The 25,358-nt window shown below is 40.3% G+C and overlaps 1 protein-coding gene and 2 long non-coding RNA genes across 7 annotated transcripts in view; 1 reads left to right on the plus strand and 2 right to left on the minus strand.

Moving 5' to 3' along the window:
• TRPC6 (transient receptor potential cation channel subfamily C member 6) overlaps positions 1-13,499 on the plus strand; it is a 163,572-nt gene extending 150,073 nt beyond the window's left edge. For 4 of the 5 annotated variants that reach the window (XM_086338901.1, XM_086338902.1, XM_086338903.1 and 1 more), the window contains 3 exons: positions 9,396-9,479; positions 10,956-11,031; positions 11,917-13,499. In XM_086338901.1, the coding sequence (XP_086195027.1) occupies positions 9,396-9,479; positions 10,956-11,031; positions 11,917-12,068 (312 nt within the window). In that variant the 3' untranslated portion in view covers positions 12,069-13,499. Of the gene's footprint in view, positions 1-9,395; positions 9,480-10,955; positions 11,032-11,916 lie in introns of those variants that run through there. The other variant, XR_015141760.1, reaches the window with a different exon arrangement.
• Positions 3,105-7,959, minus strand: LOC147357313 (uncharacterized). Its single transcript, XR_015141762.1, has 2 exons — positions 7,822-7,959; positions 3,105-7,443 (listed from the first exon to the last, which is right to left on the minus strand). It is a non-coding gene; the product is annotated as an uncharacterized LOC147357313 (long non-coding RNA).
• Positions 13,500-13,992: 493 nt separating the features above from the next.
• Positions 13,993-14,921, minus strand: LOC147357314 (uncharacterized). Its single transcript, XR_015141763.1, has 2 exons — positions 14,859-14,921; positions 13,993-14,231 (listed from the first exon to the last, which is right to left on the minus strand). It is a non-coding gene; the product is annotated as an uncharacterized LOC147357314 (long non-coding RNA).
• Between the last annotated feature and the right edge of the window lie 10,437 nt (positions 14,922-25,358).

Genomic DNA, 25,358 nt, shown 5'->3' on the forward strand with positions numbered 1-25,358 from the left:
TACTATTCAGGCATGAAGAAGCAAGGGGGCAGAGGAAAAGTTGGGCACCAGAGGAATCGGTCACCACCCTCAGAAGTGCCTCCCAACATCTGTTACTATATCTCATTAGCCAGAGCTCTGTTCCAGGGCCACCGCATGCAACACAAACGCCAAGGAGGGTTGCAATTTTGTTTTGTTTTTAAGCCAAGTGTGTTACCTCCTCTAACAAAATAGGAATACTCTTAAGTATTGATATAATATTGATATAGTGAGAGCATTGAACTAAGTAGTCAGAAGACTGAGATCTCATCTCATCTCTGCCACTTTAGCAATTCATTTAACTTCTCTGAACCTTAATTTCCTCATTGACAAAATAGGACTAATCAAGTTGTACAACCCATCACACAAAATCATTGGGAGGATTCAGTTGAAGCTTTGTAAATCACAAACACTAGTAGGTACTTGTTACAGAGAAGCAGCTTTTGTCCTTTGGTTATAATTAACTCAACAAAATTTTTCAAAAAAATAGGTCAGTGTAAGTTGGATTTGGGGCTTCCCTGGTGGCTTAGATGGTAAAGAATCTGCCTGCAATGCAGGAGACCCAGATTTGTCCCTGAGTCGGGAAGAATCCCTGAAAAAGGGAATGACTACATACTCCAGTATTCTTGCCTGGAGAATTCCATTGATAAGAGGAGCCTTGTGGGCTACAGTCCATGGGGTCGCAAAGAGGTGGACATGACTGAGCAACTAATACTTTCACTTCAAGTTGGATTTTATAACTTTGCAGTAAGAAATTGCTTATACTGAAAGTATGATGAGTGAATGATAACAATAAATCATTGAACAAGTATAAAAAATTTAAGGGGGATTAAAATGCTTTTTTTCGCTTTATGATAGAATCTATGTGTGTGTTGGAGAAGGAAATGGCAACCAACTCCAGTACTCTTGCCTGGAAAATCTCATGGACAGGGGAGCCTGGTAGGCTACAGTCCATGGGGTTTCGAAGAGTCGGACACCATTGAGCAACTTCACTTTCACTTTTCACTTTCATGCACTGGAGAAGGAAATGGCAACCCACTCCAGTACTCTTGCCTGGAGAATCCCAGAGACAGAGGAGCCTGGAGGGCTGCCGTTTATGGGGTCGCACAGAGTCGGACACAACTGGAGCAACTTAGCAGCAGCAGCAGCTGTGTGTGTGTGTTAGTCACTCAGTTGTCTCTGACTCTGTGGTCCCATGGACTGTAACCCTGCAGTCTATGTCCATGGAATTCTCCAGGCAGATAGAATCTGTAGTGCCTTTCAAATGAAATAATTTTATTTTCTCTGTAGTTTCTCCAAAAATGTAGAAAATTAAAATTTGTTTAAATCATCTGAAAAATATACTTTATATCATTTTAACATGACTGGATTACTTTATGCTTTCCATTAGCATATATTTCAACCCCAGATTAAAATAAACTCTTTAAGGTCAATACAAAGCCTCTGGTGTCTGACCCTAGTGGTGGATCAATAAAATGTTGATTTCAGTGTCAGCTGAGCCTTCTGGTGTATGTGTGCTAAGTTGCTTCAGTCGTGTTCAACTCTGTGCATCCCTGTTTACTGAAGCCCACCAGGCTTCTCTGTCCATGGGGATTCTCCAGGCAAGAATACTGGAGTGGGTTGCCATGCCCTTCTCCCAGCAATCTGCCCAACCCAGGGATTGAACCCAGGTCACCTGCATTGCAGGCAGATTCTTTACCTTCCAAGCCACCAGGGAGGCAACCAACAAAACTTCTAGAGTGGCTGTTTATTTTGGCAACCATGGAGATGTATGGCTCGTATCTTCTTGCAAGACAGAACCTGCTTTGGGGAGCTCGGTCAGCTGGCAGCCTCCTGCTGCAGCCTCTTTGGGATACCCTCAGCTTTCCCACCACGGTCATGCTTTTTGGGTCCTGGGCATTTCTTGCCAGCACAGGACCTCTCTTGGGGCACTCTGTGCCCAGCTCTCAATCTTCCTACCTCTCCCTCTTTCACAAGTGAGCCAAGCCTCATGGTCTGGAAGCTTTTTCTGCCATCTGCTCACCCTTCCCATTATCTTTCAGAGGCATGATTCTGAACACATTTCATATTTCTGACACTGTCTTGGCATTTGATTCCCAGAGGACCAAACCAACACAGATGTCTATTTCTCTTTGCCATGTAAGCTTATGATGAACAAAACTAGGCACATTTCACATAGTGTGCTTTTGCATGATATGTTAACCATATTCCCGAGAAAATGCTTTTTAAAGCAACCATTTGTAGTTCCATTTATTTTTGCCTGTTGTTGCTGAGGTGAACTCCTACTGGAACATGTTTGACACTGTTATGTACTAAGAAGAACTCTCATGGTGTGTTTTCCCTTACTCAGTTTGTGTAGCTTTTGCTCACTTTTTCATGAAGTCTGTGTTTAGTTTCTATTTCTCTCGGGTCTTCTTTCTGACTCCTTGAAGGTTAAAGTGGTTAGGTCACATGAACATTCCTTCACATCTTCTTCCTGCATATCTGCTCCACGTAAACTATAGAAATCAGTCGGATGAGCCATATAACAATACTTTTTGAAACAAAGTAAGCATTCATTATCTTTCAGTTCAGTTCAGTTCAGTCGCTCAGTCGTGTCCGACTCTTTGCGACCCCATGAACTGCAGCACGCCAGGCCTCCCTGTCCATCACCAACTCCCAGAGTTCACTCAGACTCACATCCATCGAGTCAGTGATACCATCCAGCCATCTCATCCTCTGTCGTCCCCTTCTCCTCTTGCCCCCAATCCCTCCCAGCATCAGAGTCTTTTCCAATGAGTCAACTCTTCGCATGAGGTGGCCAAAGTACTGGAGTTTCAGTTTAGCATCATTCCTTCCAAAGAAATCCCAGGGCTGATCTCCTTCAGAATGGACTGGTTGGATCTCCTTGCAGTCCAAGGGACTCTCAAGAGTCTTCTCCAACACCACAGTTCAAAAGCATCAATTCTTCGGTGCTCAGCCTTCTTCACAGTCCAACTCTCACACCCATACATGACCACTGGAAAAACCATAGCCTTGACTAGTCAGACCTTTGTTGGCAAAGTAATGTCTCTGCTTTTCAATATGCTATCTAGGTTGGTCATAACTTTTCTTCCAAGGAGTAAGCATCTTTTAATTTCATCATTATCTTTAGTCATTACTTTTAATTCTGTCACTCACTTTGGTGGTCTCTAGCATTAACTTTTCAGACACAGAGTCTGAAAGAACAGCATATATTCAGTCTATGCTATACTACATTATATATGTAAACCTAAAAATGCCAAATAGCTTCTTGAATATCTGCTCTGTTCCAGCTCTAGAACAGATCACCTTCAAGTGTCAGTTTCAGAGCAGGTTTCACGTGACCCAGACAATAGGCCAGTGTGGAGCATAAAGACATCTTGGCATTTTGGATCCATTCTGCACTATATTGAATGAGATGTGTAGATTTTTTTCATCAGTTACATACCCAAGAACTACGTCCTTTAGCTTTCAATTAGGTCAGAGGCTGTCTTTTTAGTCATCTGATGAAATAGTTCCAATTACAATCACCAGGGTCATTTTGCCATACAAATTTGTGCAAATTACCCATCCTCTGCTCTAGAGCTATCAAGTTAAAATCTCTGGCCATGGAACCTGGAAATGTGTATTTTATTAAGTCCTTAAGAGATTCTAATGCTCATCTGGGTGTGGGAATCATTGAATATTTCATTGCCTGAATGCCTTAGTCATGGACACATAAGTGAAAAGCAATATTCAGCGAAGTATCTCCAGGAAAAAAAAGAAAAAAGAAAAAAAAAAAAAACAGATTCAAACCAACCATGAAACAGGTCTAAAGCCACAAAGTAGATATTTATCTTTCCATATAGTAATAATAGTTGTTGACATTTGTACAATATCAACTGTATGTCAAGCTACATATTCTACACCACTTACATCTTTAATCCTCAGATTTAGCTCTAGGGATGTAGGTAATATTATTTTCCTTATTTTATACATGAGAAACCTGAGGATAACAAAGGTGAAATGAACTGCTCAAAGTCCCATTTCAGACATGTGCCAGAGCCAGGATTCAAATCACATCTACCTGATTCCAAAGCAAGAGTTTTTACAAGCACTGTACCACGTGGCTTCATTCCCACACGTCAGCACCCACTGCTGACTGATCATATTGCCTATACTTTTTCAGTTCATTGCTTTGATCCCAGCCTCAGACCCTTCAATGCTTGTGGAGAGTGGGAAACTCTCAGAACTGTTGCTATGTCCAAACATAAAAAATTCCAAAGACTGAAGCTTGCTTGTTCCGCTTAACAAATAACAACAGTTATTTAGTATTCCTCACTGCCATCCTACAGTGAAGCTGCAGCAAGATGAAAATGCTAATATCAAACTAATTCCTAGGAAGTGAAGGAAAGACAACATAAAGAATGCAGGAAATGTGGTAGAAGGTATGAAAAAAAAGGAGCAGGCAGTGCTTCCTTCAGAACTGGAGTGTATATCTGCATATTAGTCAGGTACAGAGCTCACACCCAATCATCCCTGCTTCCACTCACCAAACCCCCTTCCTCACTCCCATCGCATATTATACATCAGTATCATCTGTAAATGTCCAAATCACTAAGGGTTAAATGCTATTCATATTGCCCACTGACTCGCTTCGACTTCTCAGTCTATTTTAGTGGCCGTACATCAAAACAAATATAAATTAGAATTTTCTGCCACCAAGTGGTTAAAATGCTTCTTTGCACCATTGGGTAAGTTTCTTCTTACATATTATTTCTTGGGGTTATTAAGTTTTTAAACACGTGCTTGTTGAATACCTACTACATATCAGAAACTGATTCGAAATTTTTGCTGTATAGATGTTAGATTTGCATTCAAATTCACGTTGCAGATTTAGAGTAGAATTCGTCACATAAAAAAGATCCAAGTGGATTTATTACTGTTTAGTCAGGTACCATTTAATTATATAACTGGTTCTCAGTGAGAGCTGATTTTGATCCCACCTGACCAGTAGTCTAGGGTGCATCTGTAATACCTGGAGACAGGTTTGGTTGTCAAAACTAGTGTTGGGTTCTATTATTGGCATCTAGGGGTGAAGACCAGGGATACAGGCAAACATTATACAATGCACTAGAAGACCTCCACAGTAAGGAAGTACCTAACCCATAAATGAAGTGAAATGGGAGCACTGAATATGAAATAGAAAAAGTGAAACAGGCTGAAAGTAAAAGATCAAATTAAAAACCTTATTTTTAAACATGGCTGCTCATTGGAATTACATCTGGAGCTTTGGAGCAAAAAAACAATACCTGGGTATTTGTATTTTTCAAAAATGTGCATCTGGATTTTAAAAAGTGATTATAGATTTTTCTATTAAATGGCAGTGTTAGTGATATAAAATTCTATTATTTTCGTTACACATATTTTCTAATTTTCCTTGTAATGGCTTCTTAGATACACCTGTCATTGAAAAGTGGACATTTAATTTTCAAACACATGGAATTTTTAAAGTAAAAAAAAAAATTACTCAGCCCAAAGTGTTAAAAATGTTGCAACTGAGAAAGCCCAGACTCTGCCTACTGGACGCATGCAAAGGGAAGCCATGTGTTATGCTAAAACGGTATGACATACTGTAGATCCACACTTTAGAAAACCTATAATCGTATGCATTCTTAAAACTGTTTTCTGGCTTTCCCTTGCCTCTTTTGTGTCATCCAGTATGTCAGTTTGTAAGTCATCTGCCTCAGACCTTAAAACCAGCTCTCCAGGTTTCAGATATATTTTTCCCATGTGGTTGAGTTGTAGCCAGCTGTTTCATGAACCTAGATTGTACATGCCTTGTACAGCAAGGTGTCTGGAAACCAAGTGATCTCCATTAGTTACCCAAAAGTACTTCTTCATTCATTTCATCAGCCAACTACTTCTGATCATTTACCATCTGTCTCAGAATGATGGCTGTGGGGAAACTGAGATGAACTAAACAAAGTCCTTCCTTCTGTGGAGCCCAGGAGGGTGTAGACAATAACCATGTAAACAAGACAATGAATAAAGTAATTGGCATGTTATGAAAGATACAAGAGGCTTCTTAGGTGGTGCTAGTGGTAAAGAACCTGCCTGCCAATTCAGGAGACATAAGAGACACGGGTTTAATCTCTGGGTTGGGAAGCTCCCCTGGAGGGCAACCCACTTCAGTATTCTTGCCTGGAGAATTCCATGGACAGCGGAGCCTGGTGGGCAACAGTCCTTAGGGTCACAAGGGGTCAGACACGACTGAAGCAATTTGGCATGCACAGAGCATGAAGGATACAAAAGGCCTAACTTTCTTAAGATCTGTTTTCGTGGGGTGGGCAGAGAAAGCCATCTGAGGAGCTTATACATTCATCTCAACTCCAGAGGATCAGACAAAGCAAGTCAGTCAGGCAAAGACCCAGGAAGATAATGTTGTGGGGATTGGGAACAACAAATTCAAAGGCCTTAAGTTAGAAAAGAGCAAATGAAAGACCACCTGTGTGGTTATTAAGTTTTCAAAAAAGTATTATTGCCATAGGTGTGGTGTGTTGTGGAGCTGCTTTAATTTGGGATGATTGGCACATCATGTACTAAGGTCCACACATTCCTCTAAAATAATCTCAAAGAAGTATAAATTTTCACTTTCTTATTTCCATGAACACCATTTGGATATGTTCGTGGCCTCTAACAAAAGAAAACATTAAATTAATAATTTGTCACCATGAGACTAGGTGTTCATAAGTAGATGGCTGTGATGCTCCAGAATTCCCTTTGTTTGGATCTTTTCCCTCTGGTTATGAACCTGTCCTCACCCTCCATGCTTTAGCTTAAAAACTGAGGGGTGGAAGTGAGCTTGACTCTGGTCATCATGTTTAATGATGTCTTTAAAGCATAAGTCACAGTTTGAAATTCAGGAATCATATCTAATATTATAGGTTAAGATCATTATATTTTATATCATTATAAAAATTAATGATTATGTTATTTGCAAATGAATTAAATATTAAAATATGTTGAAGTTTACATTTGTCTCACAAATTCATAAATTAATGGGGTTTGAAGGACTCCAGTGGAAAAGGCAATGGCACCCCACTCCAGTACTCTTGCCTGGAAAATCCCATGGATGGAGGAGCCTGGTGGGCTGCGGTCCAGGGGGTCGCAAAGAGTTGGACACGACTGAGCGACTTCACTTTCACTTTTCACTTTCATGCACTGGAGAAGGAAATGGCAACCCACTCCAGTGTTCTTACCTGGAGAATCCCAGGGACAGGGGAGCCTGGTGGGCTGCCGTCTATGGGGTCACACAGAGTCGGACACAACTGAAGCGACTTAGCAGCAGCAGCAGCAGGACTCCAGAGATCAACTAGGGCATTCTCTTCACTATCAGGAGAGATTATAGGATTTCAGCTTCTCACCTAGTGTTCCACAGCTAACCTGAAGGCAGAACCAGATTTGAATTTTCAGGCTTTTGTCAAGAGTTCTTTTACAGAACCTAAGCCATCTCTCTGGTTAATTTGGTCAATTGTATAATTTTATCTTATTTTTTTAAAAGTTGATATCAAGTTAAAAAAAATACAGAATGTCTCTATTCTTGACATTTTTAGAAAGGGTGAAAGAGAAAGGGAAATAGCTACATGAAAAAGGATGTTATCTAAAGAATATCTTCACAATTATACATATATTTTATGAATCTTGTCAGCCTTGCCGTATTTTCCCTATTATTATAACTCAGCTAGATAATTATTTATGTTCTTCATTAAATACCCAGGACATAGCGCAGTTCTTTACATATAGAAGACGCTCATAAAATACCTGTTTAATGGATGAATGTGTGCATAGCTGCTTTACTTCAATGTGTGGCCATTTATAGCATCAAAGAATTGGAGTTAAGGATTTTAATTGAATTTCATCGGGCTTCTCTGATAGCTCAGTTGGTAAAGAATCCACCTGCAATACAGAAGACCTGGGTTTGATTCCTATGTTGGAAAGATCCCCTAGAGAACGGAAAGGCTACCCACTCTGGTATTCTGGCCTGGAGAATTCCATGGACCGTATACTCCAGTGGGGTGGTAAAGAGTTGGACATGACCAAGCGACTTTCACTTTCATTTTACTTCTAACAGAGGAGGAAATGGCAACCCACTCCAGTGTTCTTGCCTGAGGAATCCCATGGACAGAGGAGCCTGGTGGGCTACAGTCTATGGGATCACAAAGAATCGGACACAACTGAAGCAAGCAAGCATGCATTAGCTTTAACAACATAGATATCACTGGGAAATAGAAATCATGGCTGTCTTAGTAAATGGTCTTGAAGTTTCTTTACCCCTGAAAAAATTTTGCACCCCGCAAAATATATATCTGGAGATACTGTGTTTTGTTCAGTTTCTCCTATTTATTTCTTTGTAAAGCCATTTTCCCTTTAGAAAATGTGTTAAAGAGGTTTCTAATCTTTCTCTTAGCATGTTAATATGGTGCTTTACCACCTCTCTTGCAGATTGCTTTCTTTGTCATTTGCCTCTTCAAGCATATGTATTATTTGAAAAGTCCTACCCAGATAGGGTATTATACACATCCTAAAATTCAAATAGATTTATTAGTGCTTTCTTGACACCTGGATCCTATCCCTCAACAAAGTCGTCTCCTGGTGTTTCCTCAGGAGTCTCATCACACTCTACTGCATGTGCAGATGGTGCTGTCAGTCGTGCTGGACTGTGGCTCCCTCACCAGTGGACTTCTGAGATCACCACTATTATTTTCTCAACTTGTTTGTCTCTCCCTCTACCAAGGATACAACTGTGGGAGTGTTAAAGCATGACTCTCATGACAGCATGACTGACAGCCACGAAGTCTAAGACAGTCCTCAGACAACCTCTAATAGTCACCAAGAGGCTGAACACACCTAAAACATCTATGATTTGTGTTGGAAGAAAGAATATTAAGCAAATTAAGTTAAAATGGCACTATACATATAGAACAGAGAAGGCAATGGCACCCCACTCCAGTACTCTTGCCTGGAAAATCCCATGGGTGGAGGAGCCTGGAAGGCTGCAGTCCATGGGGTCGCTGAGGGTCAGACACGACTGAGCGACTTCACTTTCACTTTTCACTTTCATGCATTGGAGAAGGAAATGGCAACCCACTCCAGTGTTCTTGCCTGGAGAATCCCAGGGATGGGGGAGCCTGGTGGGCTGTCGTCTATGGGGTCGCACAGAGTCGGACATGACTGAAGTGACTTAGCAGCAGCAGCAGCATACCTATAGAAAAGATTATGTATATAAGACTATTAGTTCATATGTGTAACTATCACATATGAAACTATGAGATAAATGCCATCACATTATTTAAAAATTAAATAAGAATCAATTTCTAATTCTTTTCAAATTACAGTTTGCACATAGTAAACAATCAAGTATAAGGAGCTCAGAAGATTTCCAGTTAAACAGTTTCACTAATCCTCCAAGACAATATCAGGTAAGCCTGAGGTTTTAAAGAAATAAGACTAGTTATTTGTAATATTTAGAAACTCACCCAGTGCAATTATTAAAAGGATAATGACCTGTTATATTTTTTCAGTGATAATACACTAATACAAAAAATATTTATTGAGTAATTACAACATACCATGCACTTTCTAAGTACTAGAGATACAGATGTAAATGAAATAGATGAAATCTTGCCATCATGGGAATTAGACCCTACATGTTTATTGTATCAAGACTATATTCAAAAAGCATAAGAAGAGAGTAAAAGTCACCTCAAACTCTATTACTGAGCAATTAAGACTACTTACTTTTTGTAAATATTCTGCCAGATGATTATACGTATGTGTATAATTTTACATACATTTTAATATTATTATAGAAATGTTTATGCAATATTGGGCTTCCCTGAAGGCTCAGTGGTAAAGAATCCACCTGCCAATGCATGAGATGCTGGTTTGATCCCTGGGTTGGAAAGATCCCCTGGGGAAGGAAATGGCAACCCACTCCACTATTTTTGCCTGGACAGAGGAGCCTGGCTATACTCCACAGCATTGCAAAAGAGTTGGACACAACTCAGTGACTAAACAGCACCAACAACAAATATGCAGTGTTATGTAAATGAGATAATAATATATAATAAGTAATAGTTTTCCACTTCACAAAGCATATATTCATATTAATTTTAATGGATGTACTGTATTCCTTTGTACAAATAAATAATCCCCTATTGATGAACATTTAGGGTTTATTTTTTCCACTATTGTAAGGAGTACTACTATGAACAGACTTGTTTGTATACCTAATTACATCCTTAGAATAAGTTATTGAAAGTGGGACTTTATTGTCTATCATTTAATTTTGGGCTTAGGTAGTAAGATTTGGTTTAGCTATATATCCATCCACTCAGGACTTCCTACATATGTGCTGAGCCTCTTATTATTTATAAAAAGTATGTAGTAAAAGCGGTATCCTCATGGTAGAAGCCAAGTGCTGGAGAAATACTATTACATTGAAACTAGCCATTCCTAAATTATTAGAAAGTATACAATCAAAACTGGCTACATTTTTTGGTAATGGAGGGGAAAATCCATAAATGAGGCACATTTACTTAACTTTCCATTCCCACAGGCCGAACTGCACACCTTTGACCCACCCAGCTGAAAGGCTGTGTCTTGTTCTAACATTTTTCAAGTAAAATACAAGCAATGAACATCAAGGATTACGTGTTTGCTCTAAACTTACTCTTTTCTCATGAATTAACTTTTGAGTCATTAGCCCTGGTGATGTTAAAATTTACTTTAAAATCTCTAGATAGTATACATTCCCTATCAGATAAATCATCTTAATCTCTCATAGCTATCACTTCAAAGTATTTACTAAAGACAGAAAGATTCAGAAGCTTATTCCAAATGAGAGATTGGTCATGAATGTAAAACTAAGATGGATTTCTCCTTTTCCTGTCTAGAAAATAATGAAGAGGCTCATTAAAAGATATGTATTACAAGCCCAGATAGACAAGGAGAGTGATGAAGTGAATGAAGGTGAGTTGAAGTCAGCCTGTGAGCATGAGCCACACCTGGGGCCTGAGGCCAAGCTGAGGGAGAGCTGGAGAGGTGGACGTGGGAAGGGTGGGCTTCAAGGGGAGGAGACCGCATCGCACCGGGCATCAGCACTGCCTCATGCTGAGGAAACAGAGGCTATTTCTCCAAAGGGCAGATGCCGTTGGCTAGATAAGTAACTGTGGTCATCCCTTAGTCTTTGTGGGAGATTGGTTCTAGGACCTGTGTCAATACCAAGTTCCTCATACAAAAAAGGAGTATTGTATTCCAGTCTATCCTTCATATTCCAGATGCGGAGCCTGCAAACAGGGAAAGTAGACTGTACTATTTTTGTGGGGGGCTTTAGAGGGAGAGGACTTCCCTGGTCGTTCAGACAGTAAAGAATCAGCCTGCAATGCAGGAGACCCGGTTTGATCCCTGGGTCAGGAAGATTCCCTGGAGGATGGCATGGCAACCCACTCCAGTATGCTTGCATGGAGAATCCCAAGGACAGAGAAGCCTTCACAGGGTTGCAAAGAGTTGGACACAGCTGAGTGACTAATGCTTTCACTTACACTTGGAGGAAGAAATAAGTGGGTGGTGAAAGGGAGGGTCCATTGGCCCCAAAATCCTGTAACATTTGTTGCCAATGTTTCAATTTCAATTATTTTAGGGGGACTTTCATTATGTTTTCTCTATTATCTTTTCATTACCCAAAATACTTAGCTGAGAAAATAGAAATCTGCCCCCATTAAGAGTGATTTCCTTTGAAAAGATTCAAAATACAGATATGTGTGGAATTAAAACAGATTTTGATCTATACAGAATCACTAGTTTCTCTGCATTACATATTTACAATTGAATTCTTGTCACTCTTGTTTTTCAAAGGGGAACTGAAGGAAATTAAACAAGACATCTCAAGTCTCCGCTATGAACTCCTTGAAGAAAAAACTCAGAATTCAGAAGACCTAGCAGAACTTATTAGAAAACTTGGGGAGAAATTATCAATGGAGCAAAATCAAGAGGAAAGCAATAGATAATGCAGAGACTTTCTTAAAAATTCATATTTATTCGTCCACTTGAAGCCATATTATTTTCTGATTTATTTTTTTAAGTGCCACTGTGACCAGCTTTTGAAAAAGAAAAAGTTCAAAGATAACTTGGGTTATCCAGTCATTGGAATTCTACTATTTAATATTTATGGTGATTAAATTTCATTATTCAGGTTAAAGACTGCAGATTATGATGAAAATTACACCCAATTGTTTGGTGCTTTTCTTCATAAACTGCTTGGGTCTAACTATTGTGATTATGTGAGTGCCATGTAGGGTCTGTCTGGGGATCGTTTCGCTGGCAGGGCAAACACACTGCACTGTGTTATTTCCCCTGATGGTGACTTCAGGCATCTTCTTGCCTGTTCTGTGGACCCCCTGATGGTGACTTCCAGACTTGAATTTAGAGAAAAATAATCTCTTGCCATTTAGAGAATACTATTTAATCATCCACCCTTCTTAGTCCCCACAAAATAGGATTGATATTGTCTGTGCAAAGTGGTGTTAAATCGCTCCTAAATTTTCTGATTCATCTCTTTGGATATTTTACCAGTGAAAAAGTGCTGCCTTCACTGAACCTTGGAAACAAAGTCCAGTGTGTGGTGTGTGTGTGTGTGTGTGTGTGTATGTGCACACGTGCATATGAAATACTTGTCCTGTTTTCTTTTGCAGCCAGTGTAGATACGTAAAAGCTCCTTAAGTTGTACTTTTTATTGTGACTAAAAAGATGTTGGCCAAATAAGAACTTTTTATTGGAGAAGTATCAAAGCCACAGACAATTGTGTTTATTTGGTCAAATGACAGCACAATTTTGTACCATTTCCAAGGGTCTTTATAGGTGATTTCCTACATATGGCAACAGATGGAAAGGAAAAAAATGTGTAGACAGAACTTGCAAATACTTATCTGTTATTCTCAGTATATTCTACACTCCTCTCAAAATATATAAAATAAGAATTTGCATTCATGAGCATTTACCAAGAGGTTGCTATTATGTATTGATAATGTGAGGCAATATCTAAAAGAAAGAAATGAAGGTTCACACTTCAGCTACCCAGACTATCAATATTTAGATGATGCTGGGCATTGACTGGAAGTGCTGCTTTAAACTCAATAAAGAGAGGCTTCATATGCAAAATTTTATTTTAAAGATAAAGTGGTCACAGAGAATCTGGTTAGCCCCAACTTTGATTTTGTTTACATCAAAAAACCTTTATGTAACCAGATCTGAAAATTTAGCTGAGATTTTATATTAGGTGACTTTTGTATTTATGGTTATCACTTAATTGAAAAGTTATTTAGTGATACAGAAAAGGTCTGTTTTCAAATGTTCTGTGACAATATTTGAATCAGAAATTGTAAAAATCAAACTCATACCAAATGCACTACCCATGAATTAAAATAACCTAAATGCAAAAACCTTGTGTGTTATGCCATGCAAGAGATTGGCCTCCATGCCAAGCAGCATTCTATGACAGCAAATGGGCTTGATTCTAGAAGATTCTACAGAAGATATTTAGATTCCTCAGCACTCCAGCCACCAGGAGCACCAGCAGCTCCGCAGTGGCCAGGCTTACCAGGTAACAGTTGGTGAGTTGGACTGACTTTTGATTGACCTGACAAGATGTAAGTTTTAGGAAATGCAACAGGCATGATGGTGGCCCCCTCAGTAAAAGGCAAAGTGCTACGTGTTATTATTCAAATTATATGTCCTGAAATCAACATATTTCCTTCAAAGGGCAGCTGAACTGGCATCTTTTCTCATTTCCTTTTAATTGGAAGATGATAAGAGAAACCAAGCATATTTTAAGAAAGGGTTTAAGAATTCCAGCAAGAGCTGCTTAATTTCAAGGTATACTGGCAAAGGATGGTCAAAGCACAACCATCCTGCAAAAGTCTCAAGACCACTGGCTTTAAATCATGTATTCATGTTGAATCTGCTTAACCTTTTACAATTAGGGGATTAAGAAATTTAAATGTGTTTATCCAAACTGTTCTCTCTCATACTTCTTCTCTGAGATTTGGAGCTTTCTGGACTTCGGGTCCCAGAAGGAGGACAGAACAGTGATGTCTGATACTCTGACCACACAGCTCCTCCCTGAGGGCCAAGCCTGCCCACTCCTGGGCCTGTTTTACTCTGCTCTTCTTACTCTAAAATTGAGAAATAATACAAATTCAATGTTATTTTACTAGGTGTATAAAATTAATCACAAGAATCTACTGTCTGCTTAAAACTTTGCCAGGGATTAAGAGATAGAAAATGCATCTGACCTCAAGGAGACTGCAACTAAGTAAAGAAATGAGACTTAATACAACTATAAGAAGTGCTTACTGAATATTCACCATCTGCTAAGTACTGTGATAGATGCTTTCTGTGCTCTGTGTAATTTAATATAACAATGCTTACAATGGGTTTTCCTGGTGGCTCAGTGGTAAAGAATCTGCCTGCCAAGCAGGAGATGAAGTTCAGTCCCTGGGTCAGGAAGATCCCCTGGAGAAGGAGATGGCAACTCTAGTATTCTTGCCTGGAAAATGCCATGGACAGAGGAGCCTGGCAGGTTATAGCCCATGGGGTCACAAAAGAGTCAGATATGACTAGACAACTAAACAACAGCAACCAATGCTTACAATAGCTGTATAAGGTAACTATTATTACTATCCTCATTTTAGAAATGAGAAAACAGAGGCTTTTAGTGGCTAAGTGACTTGCATACAGAGTAAGTATCAGAATCAGGACTAAAACCTAGGCCTGCTTCACAACAGAGGTCTCACACATACCTGGGATCTTGACCAGCTAATCTGCAGTGTGATTGCCTCAGTGCAAAAGCTCATAGTTCAATCTGTAGGGGAAGAAAAATAACCTGTACCTGAAAATCCAGTGTTCCATTGTATACCCAGTCCACAGGCACATAATCACATTAATCAAGGAAGGCTATGAGTAAAGAGAAGATCTGATTTCAAAAGGATTGTAGATACAAAACAGAATAAGAGATGGAGATGTATATTAAGGGGAGGGGGGAGCATACAGTGAGCAAGACCAAGAGTTGGACATGAGTCGGGGGCACAGAGGAAGAGAGAGTGAATTCAGTGGCTGTGACTCAGGCTGAGGAGAACCAATTGATTTTGGACAATCTATCCCACCCATCCAGCACTATTCCTGTATGAAAGAATCTTATCACTATATGAATAGTTTTTTTTTTTTTAATATGAATAGTTAAAAAAGAAAAAAAATATATACTAAAATTTCAATTAAAATGGAGAGACTATGTAGCAGTATTTGCCAACCAGGCAGCCTGACCTAAAAGTGCTCCAATAGAATCAGTCTGTACCAATATCCAGCTTCAGGCCAAGGAAGAGCTGTTTCTCCAAGTGCCACAGTCTAAGTATAACTTTTATCTGTTCCAACAAGCAGGTATAGCTTCCTTCTTCACCCTGAAACCATCCCTTGGGGTCACGTGCTAGGTGTTCCCACCACTCTGCTGAATGGTGCTGGGTGGGAGGTTCTACTGTAGTTACAGCCTCTGCCCAACTAGAGGCTGCAGGTTAAATCACTAAAGAAGCAGAAAAAGATATGAATTCTTTTTTTTTAGATCTGAATCTCATTTTCATATAATTAAGAAAAGCCTTTTTAGTAAGTACACATTGTTTAAAACTGTTTATTTAAGTACATTTTAGTGTTTTTTTATAGTTTAGCCTAATCTAAAAATGATATAGTATACATTAATATATCCTTTGAAAGTGAGATAAAGGAAATGAGTATATAATCTCTGTTTTACAGAATACTGGAACAAAAGTCCACTTCAATATAGGCAGACAATTTGAAGTACAGAACAATAAAATATTATAGAATAAAAAGGTAAATTTATTTCATGGTTGAATTAGCAATAAGAAAAAATACCAAAAATGTCAGAACTAAAATATTAACAGTATCAAAAATTTGGTCTTAATCTGTTTTGATCATCTATCACTGTACAGAAGAAGTCATCTAGAGATTAGCTCAAGGTGGCAGAGTAGAAATTCTCCCCCTTATGAAAATACCAAAATCACAACTGGCTGCTATACAAGCATCAACAAGAAAATGCTAGAACCTACCAAAAAGGATGTGAATTCTTGACCCAGACCTCTGTGTTGTACTTGGGAAACTTATCTGAGCAGCTTTCCAAGTGAGCAAGTTGATCACAGGTTGTGTAGGAGTACAGCTCAGCATCTTACCACTGACAGTCAACTTCAAAATTCAGCTACCATAGAAATCTGTTACCATAGAAAACATTGACTTTTCTGAGTATTTACTTTTATATGTGACTACCTGAGGTTAGAGATACACCACAAACAAAAGACTCAGGTAATGAAGGCAAATTAATTGAATCATTAGAATGACTGCTCGAAGTTTCTTCTTTACTTTGTATTTACAGCAACGACTGTAAATATTTCTGTGGACACTTTTAAAAACTTTCCCAGTATGAATTTGATAACACCTATTCTCAAATCACAGAAAGTTTTCATTTTGAAATCAATTTTTGATGAGACTTTTGTACAACTGAGTAAATAGCTAGAGATACTGACCAACTGTATGATAGGCTTTTTTTATATTAATGCCATTTGACTGATATATATCCAGTGTAGGTGGATCATGGGGACATTGATTCAAGTTTTTCAAACTCTTTGAAAATGACAAAGCAAGCAGCCAACTTATTCAATGATAAGGGGAATTATACCTACTAAAGAGATCATATTAGTCATAGTGCTAAAAAATAGTTTTTCAGATTCATAATAGTCATCATACTCCCTAAGTATCATGTTACCAAAGACATTGAAGTAAAAACTAAGAGAAATATTGGTATGTACAGAATCTAAGAATGGTTTACTTTCTTCTTTTTCTAATGGCCACTCTGAAAGCCGTAAGCTTCTGTCATTATCTACTGATAAACTATAGGAACAGTGTGTAAAAGGTAGACAAATAGGTATGCCCTCTAGTAAATGCACAGAACATTAATATTTTTTCCTAAATCATTAGAGGAAACCTTGATGACGACATTTAAGAAATGAGTTTTGGACGCAACTGCCCTGCCTTTTTGTCCTCATCGTTGTCCATGAAAATAGACTTCTGAATCATTACAAGAACAGTCTCAGAATAAATTTACTAATTATCATGTCTGAGACTAAAAGTACTATGGCAACTCTCTGCTTCTGCCTTAACCTTTCCAGTATTTTGTGATTCAGTCGTCTGACATTTACCCTTCACTCTCCTTCAGGAAATGGACTATCCTTCAGAATAATTGGAAGAAGTAAAATTTCAGTGTTACACGATGTTTTAAAAAATGTTATCATGTTTTCATATTGCTGCTACTATTAATATGTAGAATAATATATAGACACATATACATAGTTTGTCATTATATTTAGTCTGTAATCATATAATGCATGTAAAATATATGCCTGTTTTATATATATAAATCAAAACAAAGACATTTTTCAAAATATGGTTATAATCCTAGAAAAAAACAATTATGCTTGGGCTTCCCTGGCGGTCCAGTGGTTAAGAATCTGCCTGCCAATGCATGGGACATGGGTTCAATCCCTGCTCCTGGAAGATCCCACATGCTGCAGAGCAGCTAAGCCTGCTCGCTCTAGAGCCGATGTTCAGCAACAAGAGAAGTCGCTGCAGTGAGAAGCCTGCACACTGCAGTGAAGTGGCCCTGCTGGCCACAACTAGAGAGAAGTCTGCACGCAGCAATGAAGACCCAGCACAGCCACAAAAAATAGATAATGCTTACAAATCTGCACTTTTTGATTGTTTCTTTTCTCATTTGTCCTTTTCTTTCATTTTCATTTCAATGATTTCAACTTTTCCCTCTAGTCTCTGTATCTACCTCCTCTACTGAGTTTCTTCACCCTAGTAGTTCAGAGTATACGTTCTAGAGCCAGAACATGGGGGTTTGAATCTGACCTATGACAATCATCAGCTGTGCACTTGTCATTAAGCTGTTTAACCACTCTGGGTATACTAAATTCTGCAGATGAAAAGAAGCTAACATCACCTTCTGCATAAAGTTACTGTGAGGATAAAATGAGTTATCTTAGACTCAAAAATCATTCTTGCCGTGTATAAGTATTTGGTTAATGGTAGCAATTGTAGAGAAAGAATGTGGTTCTCGAATTCTACCCTGTCTTAAATCTCTCCCTCCTAAATCTCATAATATTGTATGAAATTTATGTTTCAACTCATGTTGCTCTGATTAGTTGGAAAATGTGTCGAGCACTGTGCTAAGAAAGGATCTGTTGAGATCAGTAAGAAAGAAATATACAGAGACTAGATGAGAAGTTGGCCCTCTGGCCCAACTTCAAGGAAGGTTTTCCTTCCTTGAAAAAAGAAATCATATTTGAATAATATTCAGAAAACTCTTAAGGCATATGTGTCACTTTTGCTTGTGATAATTTTGTATTGTTATAAAATATTATCACAAAATATTTTAGGGCAGGTACTCTTAGATCTCAATCAAAAAATTTTTATTTAAAACCTATTATATTCATTGCAATGTGCTGGGTGCCACTGCCAATAACAGTGATAGAAACAGAAAACAAGTAGTTTATATAGAATCAGTAGTTTGATGGGGCCTACTTTATTCATCCTAGAGAGCTATACAACACTTGAGAAGAAATTCTTTACCATGTGCCAAGTAGAAAATGAAGCCTGGACTCATTTGTCAGTGTGTTTTGACCTGGGCTTTACACGAGGAGTATCTAATGTTACTTTTGTTCCAGGAACTTTTAGGCATTTCCCTGCCTAGTACAGATACTGGGATGTTGTGAGTGTCAGCAATAGGTGGCTTATTCAGTCATTTCACTTAAAATTAAAACAATAATCAGGATTCATTTTTTACCCTCCAGGAGCCTTAGTCAGACACAGGAGTCAGACATGTCGCCTGTTCGATGCTGTGAAAGCCCCCAGGCGCGCATCAAGGTATTGGGAGTGAGGTGTGTTATTTCACGTCAATGAGACTTCTGGTTGGAAGTAACATATATTTCAAACAAGCCTGCCCGTAGGCTGACACATTGTTCTTTCCACATCCTGGAAATAGCGGTATTGGAAACACATCTGTGGTGGCTTGGCACGATGCTTGCTCTCATACAGGCTGTCTTAAATAACGTTTCCCAGAGTAGACTTGGAATGAAGTCATGCTCCCAGGCCCAGGATAAACTGATGAAGAGTTGGGAAAAGCAGGACAGGGAAGGAGAAATCCTCACAAATGTGTGATGCAGGCAAAATCCCACTAAGGCTTCATTTTCCACTTGGCAGATGGTAAAGAATTTCCTCTCAATTGTTGTATGGCACTCTAGGATGAATAAAGTAGGCCCCATCGAACTACTGATTCTACATAAACTACTTGTTTTCTGTTTCTAGTACTACTATTGGCAATGGCACCCAACACATTGCAATGAATATAATAGGTTTTAAACAAAATTTTTTTTTGATTGAGATCTAATAGAGTACCTGCTCTAAAATATTTCATCAACCTGGAGGAAGTTCTGCCTCTGATCCATTGGTCTTCATCTAGGAGCTGCCCCAAGAGGACAAAAACTCCCAGGCTCTTTGAGTAAGGCTTCAGTAGCCCAAAGCAGGCCTGCAGAGAGCATGTCAGGTACAGACACTTAGAAGCAAAAGCACACAGATGTCAGGGAAGGGTGCACTGTAAAGGGGTCTGCTAGCATCTGGAGAAGCCCCGACAACACCCGCTCCACTCCCAATGTACAGTGGGCATGTACCTTTTTTTTTCTTTTCTAATTAATTATTTTTGGGTCATACTGGGTCTTTGTTGCTGTGTGGGTTTTTTTCTGGTTGCCACAAGTGGGGGCCCCTCTTTACATGTGGTGCATGGTCTTCTCATTGTGGTGGTTTCTCTTGTTGGGGAACACAGCTCCAGGGTGCTTGGGGGCACTCAGGCTTCAGTAGTTGCAACACGGGCTCAGTAGTTGCGATGCCCAGGCTCAGCAGCTGTGAGTATTCTGAGCACAGGCTCAGTAGTTTTTGTGGTGCACGGGCTTAGTTGCTCCACAGCATGTGGGATAGTCCCATGTCTTCCCAGGGGTCAAACCCATGTCTCCTACACTGGCAAATGGATTCTTTACCACTGAGTCAACAGGGAAGCCCCAAGAGATTCTTGAAACCAAGGAGATTCTGCGTTAGTCATACTTAGGGTTAAACCAAGCGGTGTCTGTACGCATCAGAAACAGGACTGTTTCCTGAGGCGGCTGCTTACTTCATTGAACTAGATAAGTGTTGAGAGTTACACACACATGCTGGACCGACATACCTCATGAGGCAGCTAGGCCCTTAAGATTATCCACCAGTTGGCATTCCTTTAAGTAGAGGTATAATACGTTCCTTTGAAATGTAATTTTAATAAGGGTGATATATTAAGCAGTTATGAACATCAAACTGAAAGAATTTATGTAGACCTCTGGATAAAGAGGTCCTTTATAAAGAGGTCCTCATTCCTCATAAAGAAGAATGAGACCCAGAATTGGTAACTTTAGATGAAAGTGGGTCCAAGAAAAAATATCTAGAATATGGGGCTGTTCAATTAGACCACTTTACAACCAATCATAGCAGTTGTCCTTAGCTTAAAGCACAGCAGAAATGTAACAGAAGGCTGTGGAGAATGCAACAGCTCAGGACAGCCTTAATAAAATGCATCAAAGAGCATCAATGACTAATGATTCCCTTACATGTCCTACTTCACAATACTCACAACACTGTTGCCACCAAAAAAGGATTTGCATGAACCCTCAAAAAACATATATTGCATCTGTGTGCTCAGGCATGTCTGACTGAGCATGGACTGTAGCCTGCCAGGCTCCTCTATCCATGGGATTTTCCAGGCAAGAATACTGGAGTGGTTGCCATTTCCTTCTCCAAAGGATCTTTTCAACCCAGGAATCAAACCCGTGTCTCTTGTAATTCCTGCTTTGGCAGGCAGATTCTTTACCACTATGGCACAGGATTTGTGTCACAGGTACTTACAGGGTTCCCAGCACATAGTGGGTGCTCAAAGTATATTTCCTGAATGAATATACATATTGGATGAATGTGTTTGGTGCCACTTGCTACTCCAGGAGGGCTTGCTCTTCCCTAGGAGAAGAAAAACAGAACAGGCCTTGGGCAGACAAAACTCCTGAGAGAAACCCTTTCAAGACTTGCTGTCCAAACACTTTGACAGGAGACCCCACTGACCTCCTGCAGGCTCTGTCAGCGTTGCGGTCTAGTGAGGGACACAGATTCTAATGCTGCAGGGCTCTCTCTCTCTGATCACCATAGAGGTGTACCCTAGACTGACAGAGAGTACACACAAGTCTGGCCTGACTTGGGCTCTTTTTTCCACTTTTTGAGAAATTTATTCTGGTCCCAACCTCCTGGGTATCACCTTTCATCTACATCAGAAGAGAGATTAGCGTTGAGAGGAGGTCTGCCTGGGTGACATAGTGCGATCAGAATTTCTAGGGAGAAAGGGGCAGCAGGAAGCTGCCTTTATCTCTGCTACTTTGGTTTCCTTTATCATCAGAGGAGGGGAGTAATCCTTGCTGTGCACTTGACATCCTGAGATTATAGTGAAGTGCAAAAAAAAAAAAGAAAAAAAAAGTGATATCTCTAAAATGTTTACAAATTGCCCCACAGAGCAAAGCAGCCACCCTGAACACAAAGTCAGTGATGGAATTTCACCCCATAAGAGTTGTCATTTGCTTGGAATAATTGAGACTCTTCTACCAAAATCTCATTGTTAAGTACTGGGAAAAGAGCAAATATCAACCCAGTCTTTGGTTTCCTGAAAGGAGCTAATCGGTGGGTCCACTTTGGCTTCTACCATTCAGAATTCCTTTCGTTCTCTTTTTTTAAAAAAATTGAGGTGTAATTGACCTAATACATTATGTTAGTTTCAGATGTATAACATGATGATTTGTTTATATTGTGAAATAAGCACCACGATAATTCTAGTTAACATCCATCACCACAAATAGTTACAATTTTTTTTCTTGTGACAAGAACTTTCAAGATCTACTCTCTTAGCAACTTTCAAATATACAATACAGTACTATTGACTATAATTACTGTGTTGTACATGACATCCAACTTGGGCTTTTTTTGTTCCCATTATGCCTGGCTGCTGACCAAACCACAATGTATTCTATCCCAGATCTGGGAGGTCACACTGACACAGTTCAGGCAGGCTGGCGACAGGACCTGCGAGGAACCAGGCAGGCTTGCCCCACCCTGCTGATGCCAATATGTGGCAATGTGGTTCAGAGAGATGCACATAGCTTTTGAGACAGACCTTGAAGGACGCTTGCCTCCCACCTGCTGACACTGCCTTGAACTTAGACAAATGTGGAACATTTCCGAGGGGCTTATTTTCCTCAGTTGCTTAAAAATGCCTTCCTCATGACTTCCTCATAAGGATTAAATAAGAGCATGTACAAGAAGCACTGTTTCTCTAAGGACAGTACAACTGAACATCTTTGTCAGACATTGGGTGATACAATCCTCAGACATCTTTTACCTTCTGTCCTCCCCAGATACCCAATTCACTTTTTAAAACTGAAGTAGACTGATTTACAATGGTGTGTTAGTTTCAGGTGTACAGCAAAATGATTCAGTTATATGTACATATATATCTATTTTTCAGAGTATTTCCCTTATAGGTCATTACAAAATATTGAGTATATTTCCTTGTGGTAACCTATTTCATTTATAGTAGTGTATATATTAAACCCAAACTCCTAATTTATTGCTTCCCAGTTCCCCTTTGAAAAGTGTTTTTCATGTCAGTGGGTCAGTTTCTGTTTTGTAAATAAGTTCATTTGTATTAGTTTTTTAGATTCCACATATAAGTGATGTACAATATTTGTCTTTCTCTGACTTCACTTAGGATGATAATCTCTAGGTTCTTCTATGTTGCTACAAATGACATTATTTCATTCTTTTTTATAACAGTAATATTCCATTGTATTATAAATATACCACATCTTCTTTATCTGTTTCATCTGTTGATGGTCATTTAGGTTGCCCAACTCACTTTTGAGATAAAATAATCCCAGGACACACCTCAGGATATGTATCTGGATCAATAAAGACCTGGTTGAGGCGTTCACTGACCTTTGCCAGGTGTTTGGGGGAGGGGAGTCATCCAGAGAAATATCAAGGCCCACACACCCCGTTTTGTCTGTAGGCCTTGGTATCCTAAGTTTCCCCTCCAAACTTCACACATAATTTGCCTTCAGTGTAGGGTTGCTCTTTCTGATGGGGATAGCTTCATCCTGGGCTTTGTTTTCTGGTACCCCCAGGGTGCGGATGGCAGGGGCTTAGTTATTGGCACCCTCAGTCTTATATCCGTTCCTCAAAGTTACCACTCCACAGGCTGAAGGACTCTACTGCTGAGTCCTAAATACACCGGCTCTCCGAAAGCCCACGGGATCAGAAACTCCTTGACAACCCTGTGTGAGGCCCTCGTGCTCAGGCCTCCTGTCTCCTGGAGTTTCCGTGCCCTACCTGAGACACAGTGCTGAGAACAGCGAGTTCGACACTTAATTTGCTGTAGAATAAACACGCTTTGCGCACTCACCTATAGGAGGCACTGCCCTGGGGGCCGAAGGCCGAAGGAACCTCTGACTCCTCTTGGAACCCGTATTCAGGAAGGGGAAGTAGCCTAGAAGTAGAATAACTAAGCGAAGCGCGCAGGGTGTTAAAAGGGGACGTGTGCTATGAAGAAAACTGAGGCGGTGAGGGAGCTGCAATTTTAAGCAGGGTGGAAAAGGCCTCGTGAGAGAAGACCGAACGGAGGTGAGGGAGGGAGTTTGGCACGTACGTGAGGAGAACGGCCTCATGGGCCCACCTGAGAACAGAGACACTGAGGCGGGAGAGAGTCTGCTGTATCTGAGGAACAAAGAGGAAAGGAAAAGGGTTGGAGCAGAGACGCGAACGGAAGAGCTAGAGACGAGAGCTCGGACTGGAAATGCGTGCCGGCCAGGTGGGAGGAGCCTTGACGTCACAGACGGCCAGGCTTTTACTCTGAGTTTCCTCAGGAGCCTTGGTGGGATCTTCAAGTCAGTGAGAGCAACATTCTTCTCCAGCTACCTGCCTGGGGCCTGTTTTAGACCCTCATTTCTAGAAACTGGTGGAGGTGGTTTAGTCGCTAAGTCGTGTCTCACTCATGACCTCATGGACTGTAGCTTGCCCGGTTCCTCTGTCCATGGGATTTCTAGGCGAGAACACTGGAGTGGGTTGCTGTTCCCTTCTCCAGGGGATCTTCCTGGCCCAGGGAGCAAACCTGCATCTCCTACATCGCCAGCGAAGAATTTTTTACCGCTAAACTTCCAGGGAAACCCCTTCTAGAAGCTGAGCCGTTTTTCTTCCTCTCATGCCACTGTCATCCCTGAATGGCACTTTGGTGAGATGTCAGGAGCATCAGAACTGGCTGGGTCAGAGTCCGCGTGGTGATGCTCTCCGCACACCTTTGCTCTTGGCATACCTGCAGGAACGGGGTCAGTCACAGCCCTGTTTATACTCTCTCTGGTCACAGCTTATACGTGCAAGCTTCAAGCTGAGTCTTTCTCTCTTTTCCCCTTTCTTTCCCTGTAACTTCCTTAACATGGACTACGTTGCCCCTAGCATGCCAGGAAACTGGCACCAGTCTCGGGGCTTTCTGAATATCTACTAGAAGCTAGTGACAGATACCAAGCTGCCTGGTGATTAATGGGAAGATTCTGTGCCCACTTCTCTGCCCATTTCTATCAAGAAATGACAATAAATGTATCAGAATGCTTGCCCCAAGAATTACAGGTCAAGAGGGGAGCTGATGAAGGAAGGAAGAACTTGCCATCATTTTCTTCACAAAACTGACTGACTTGAGCAAGTATTTCAGGACGAGCAAGATGTACTTGGTAACTCAGGGCTGGTGTGAGCCATATATTGGGGTCACCCTACAGCATCACTCCCTAGTACAGAAGGGTCGATACTGTGGTTCTTAATTTGGCAGATTCAGCTTGAGTACCAGTGTGCCTTCCAGCCTCTGGAGCAGCGTGCTGGTAGCCCAACGCTAGCTCCATGGCTTTTCCAAGGTCACTGGTGGTCTCTAATAACCCTGCTCATAACCATGGCCTTTAAGAAGGTGCCCTGAAGACTGTGTAAAGAGGGAATGCCATGAAGGCCTTGACTTGTACAAGGGCCACACACAAATTTCTCCATCACATTTTCTTCACTAACAATGCATGGGACTCTGCTGTGAC

Source organism: Bos grunniens, chromosome 15 (genome assembly GCF_055505025.1).
Source record: "Bos grunniens cultivar Pamir isolate PY7600 chromosome 15, Bosgru_T2T1.0, whole genome shotgun sequence".
NCBI lineage: Eukaryota > Metazoa > Chordata > Mammalia > Artiodactyla > Bovidae > Bos > Bos grunniens.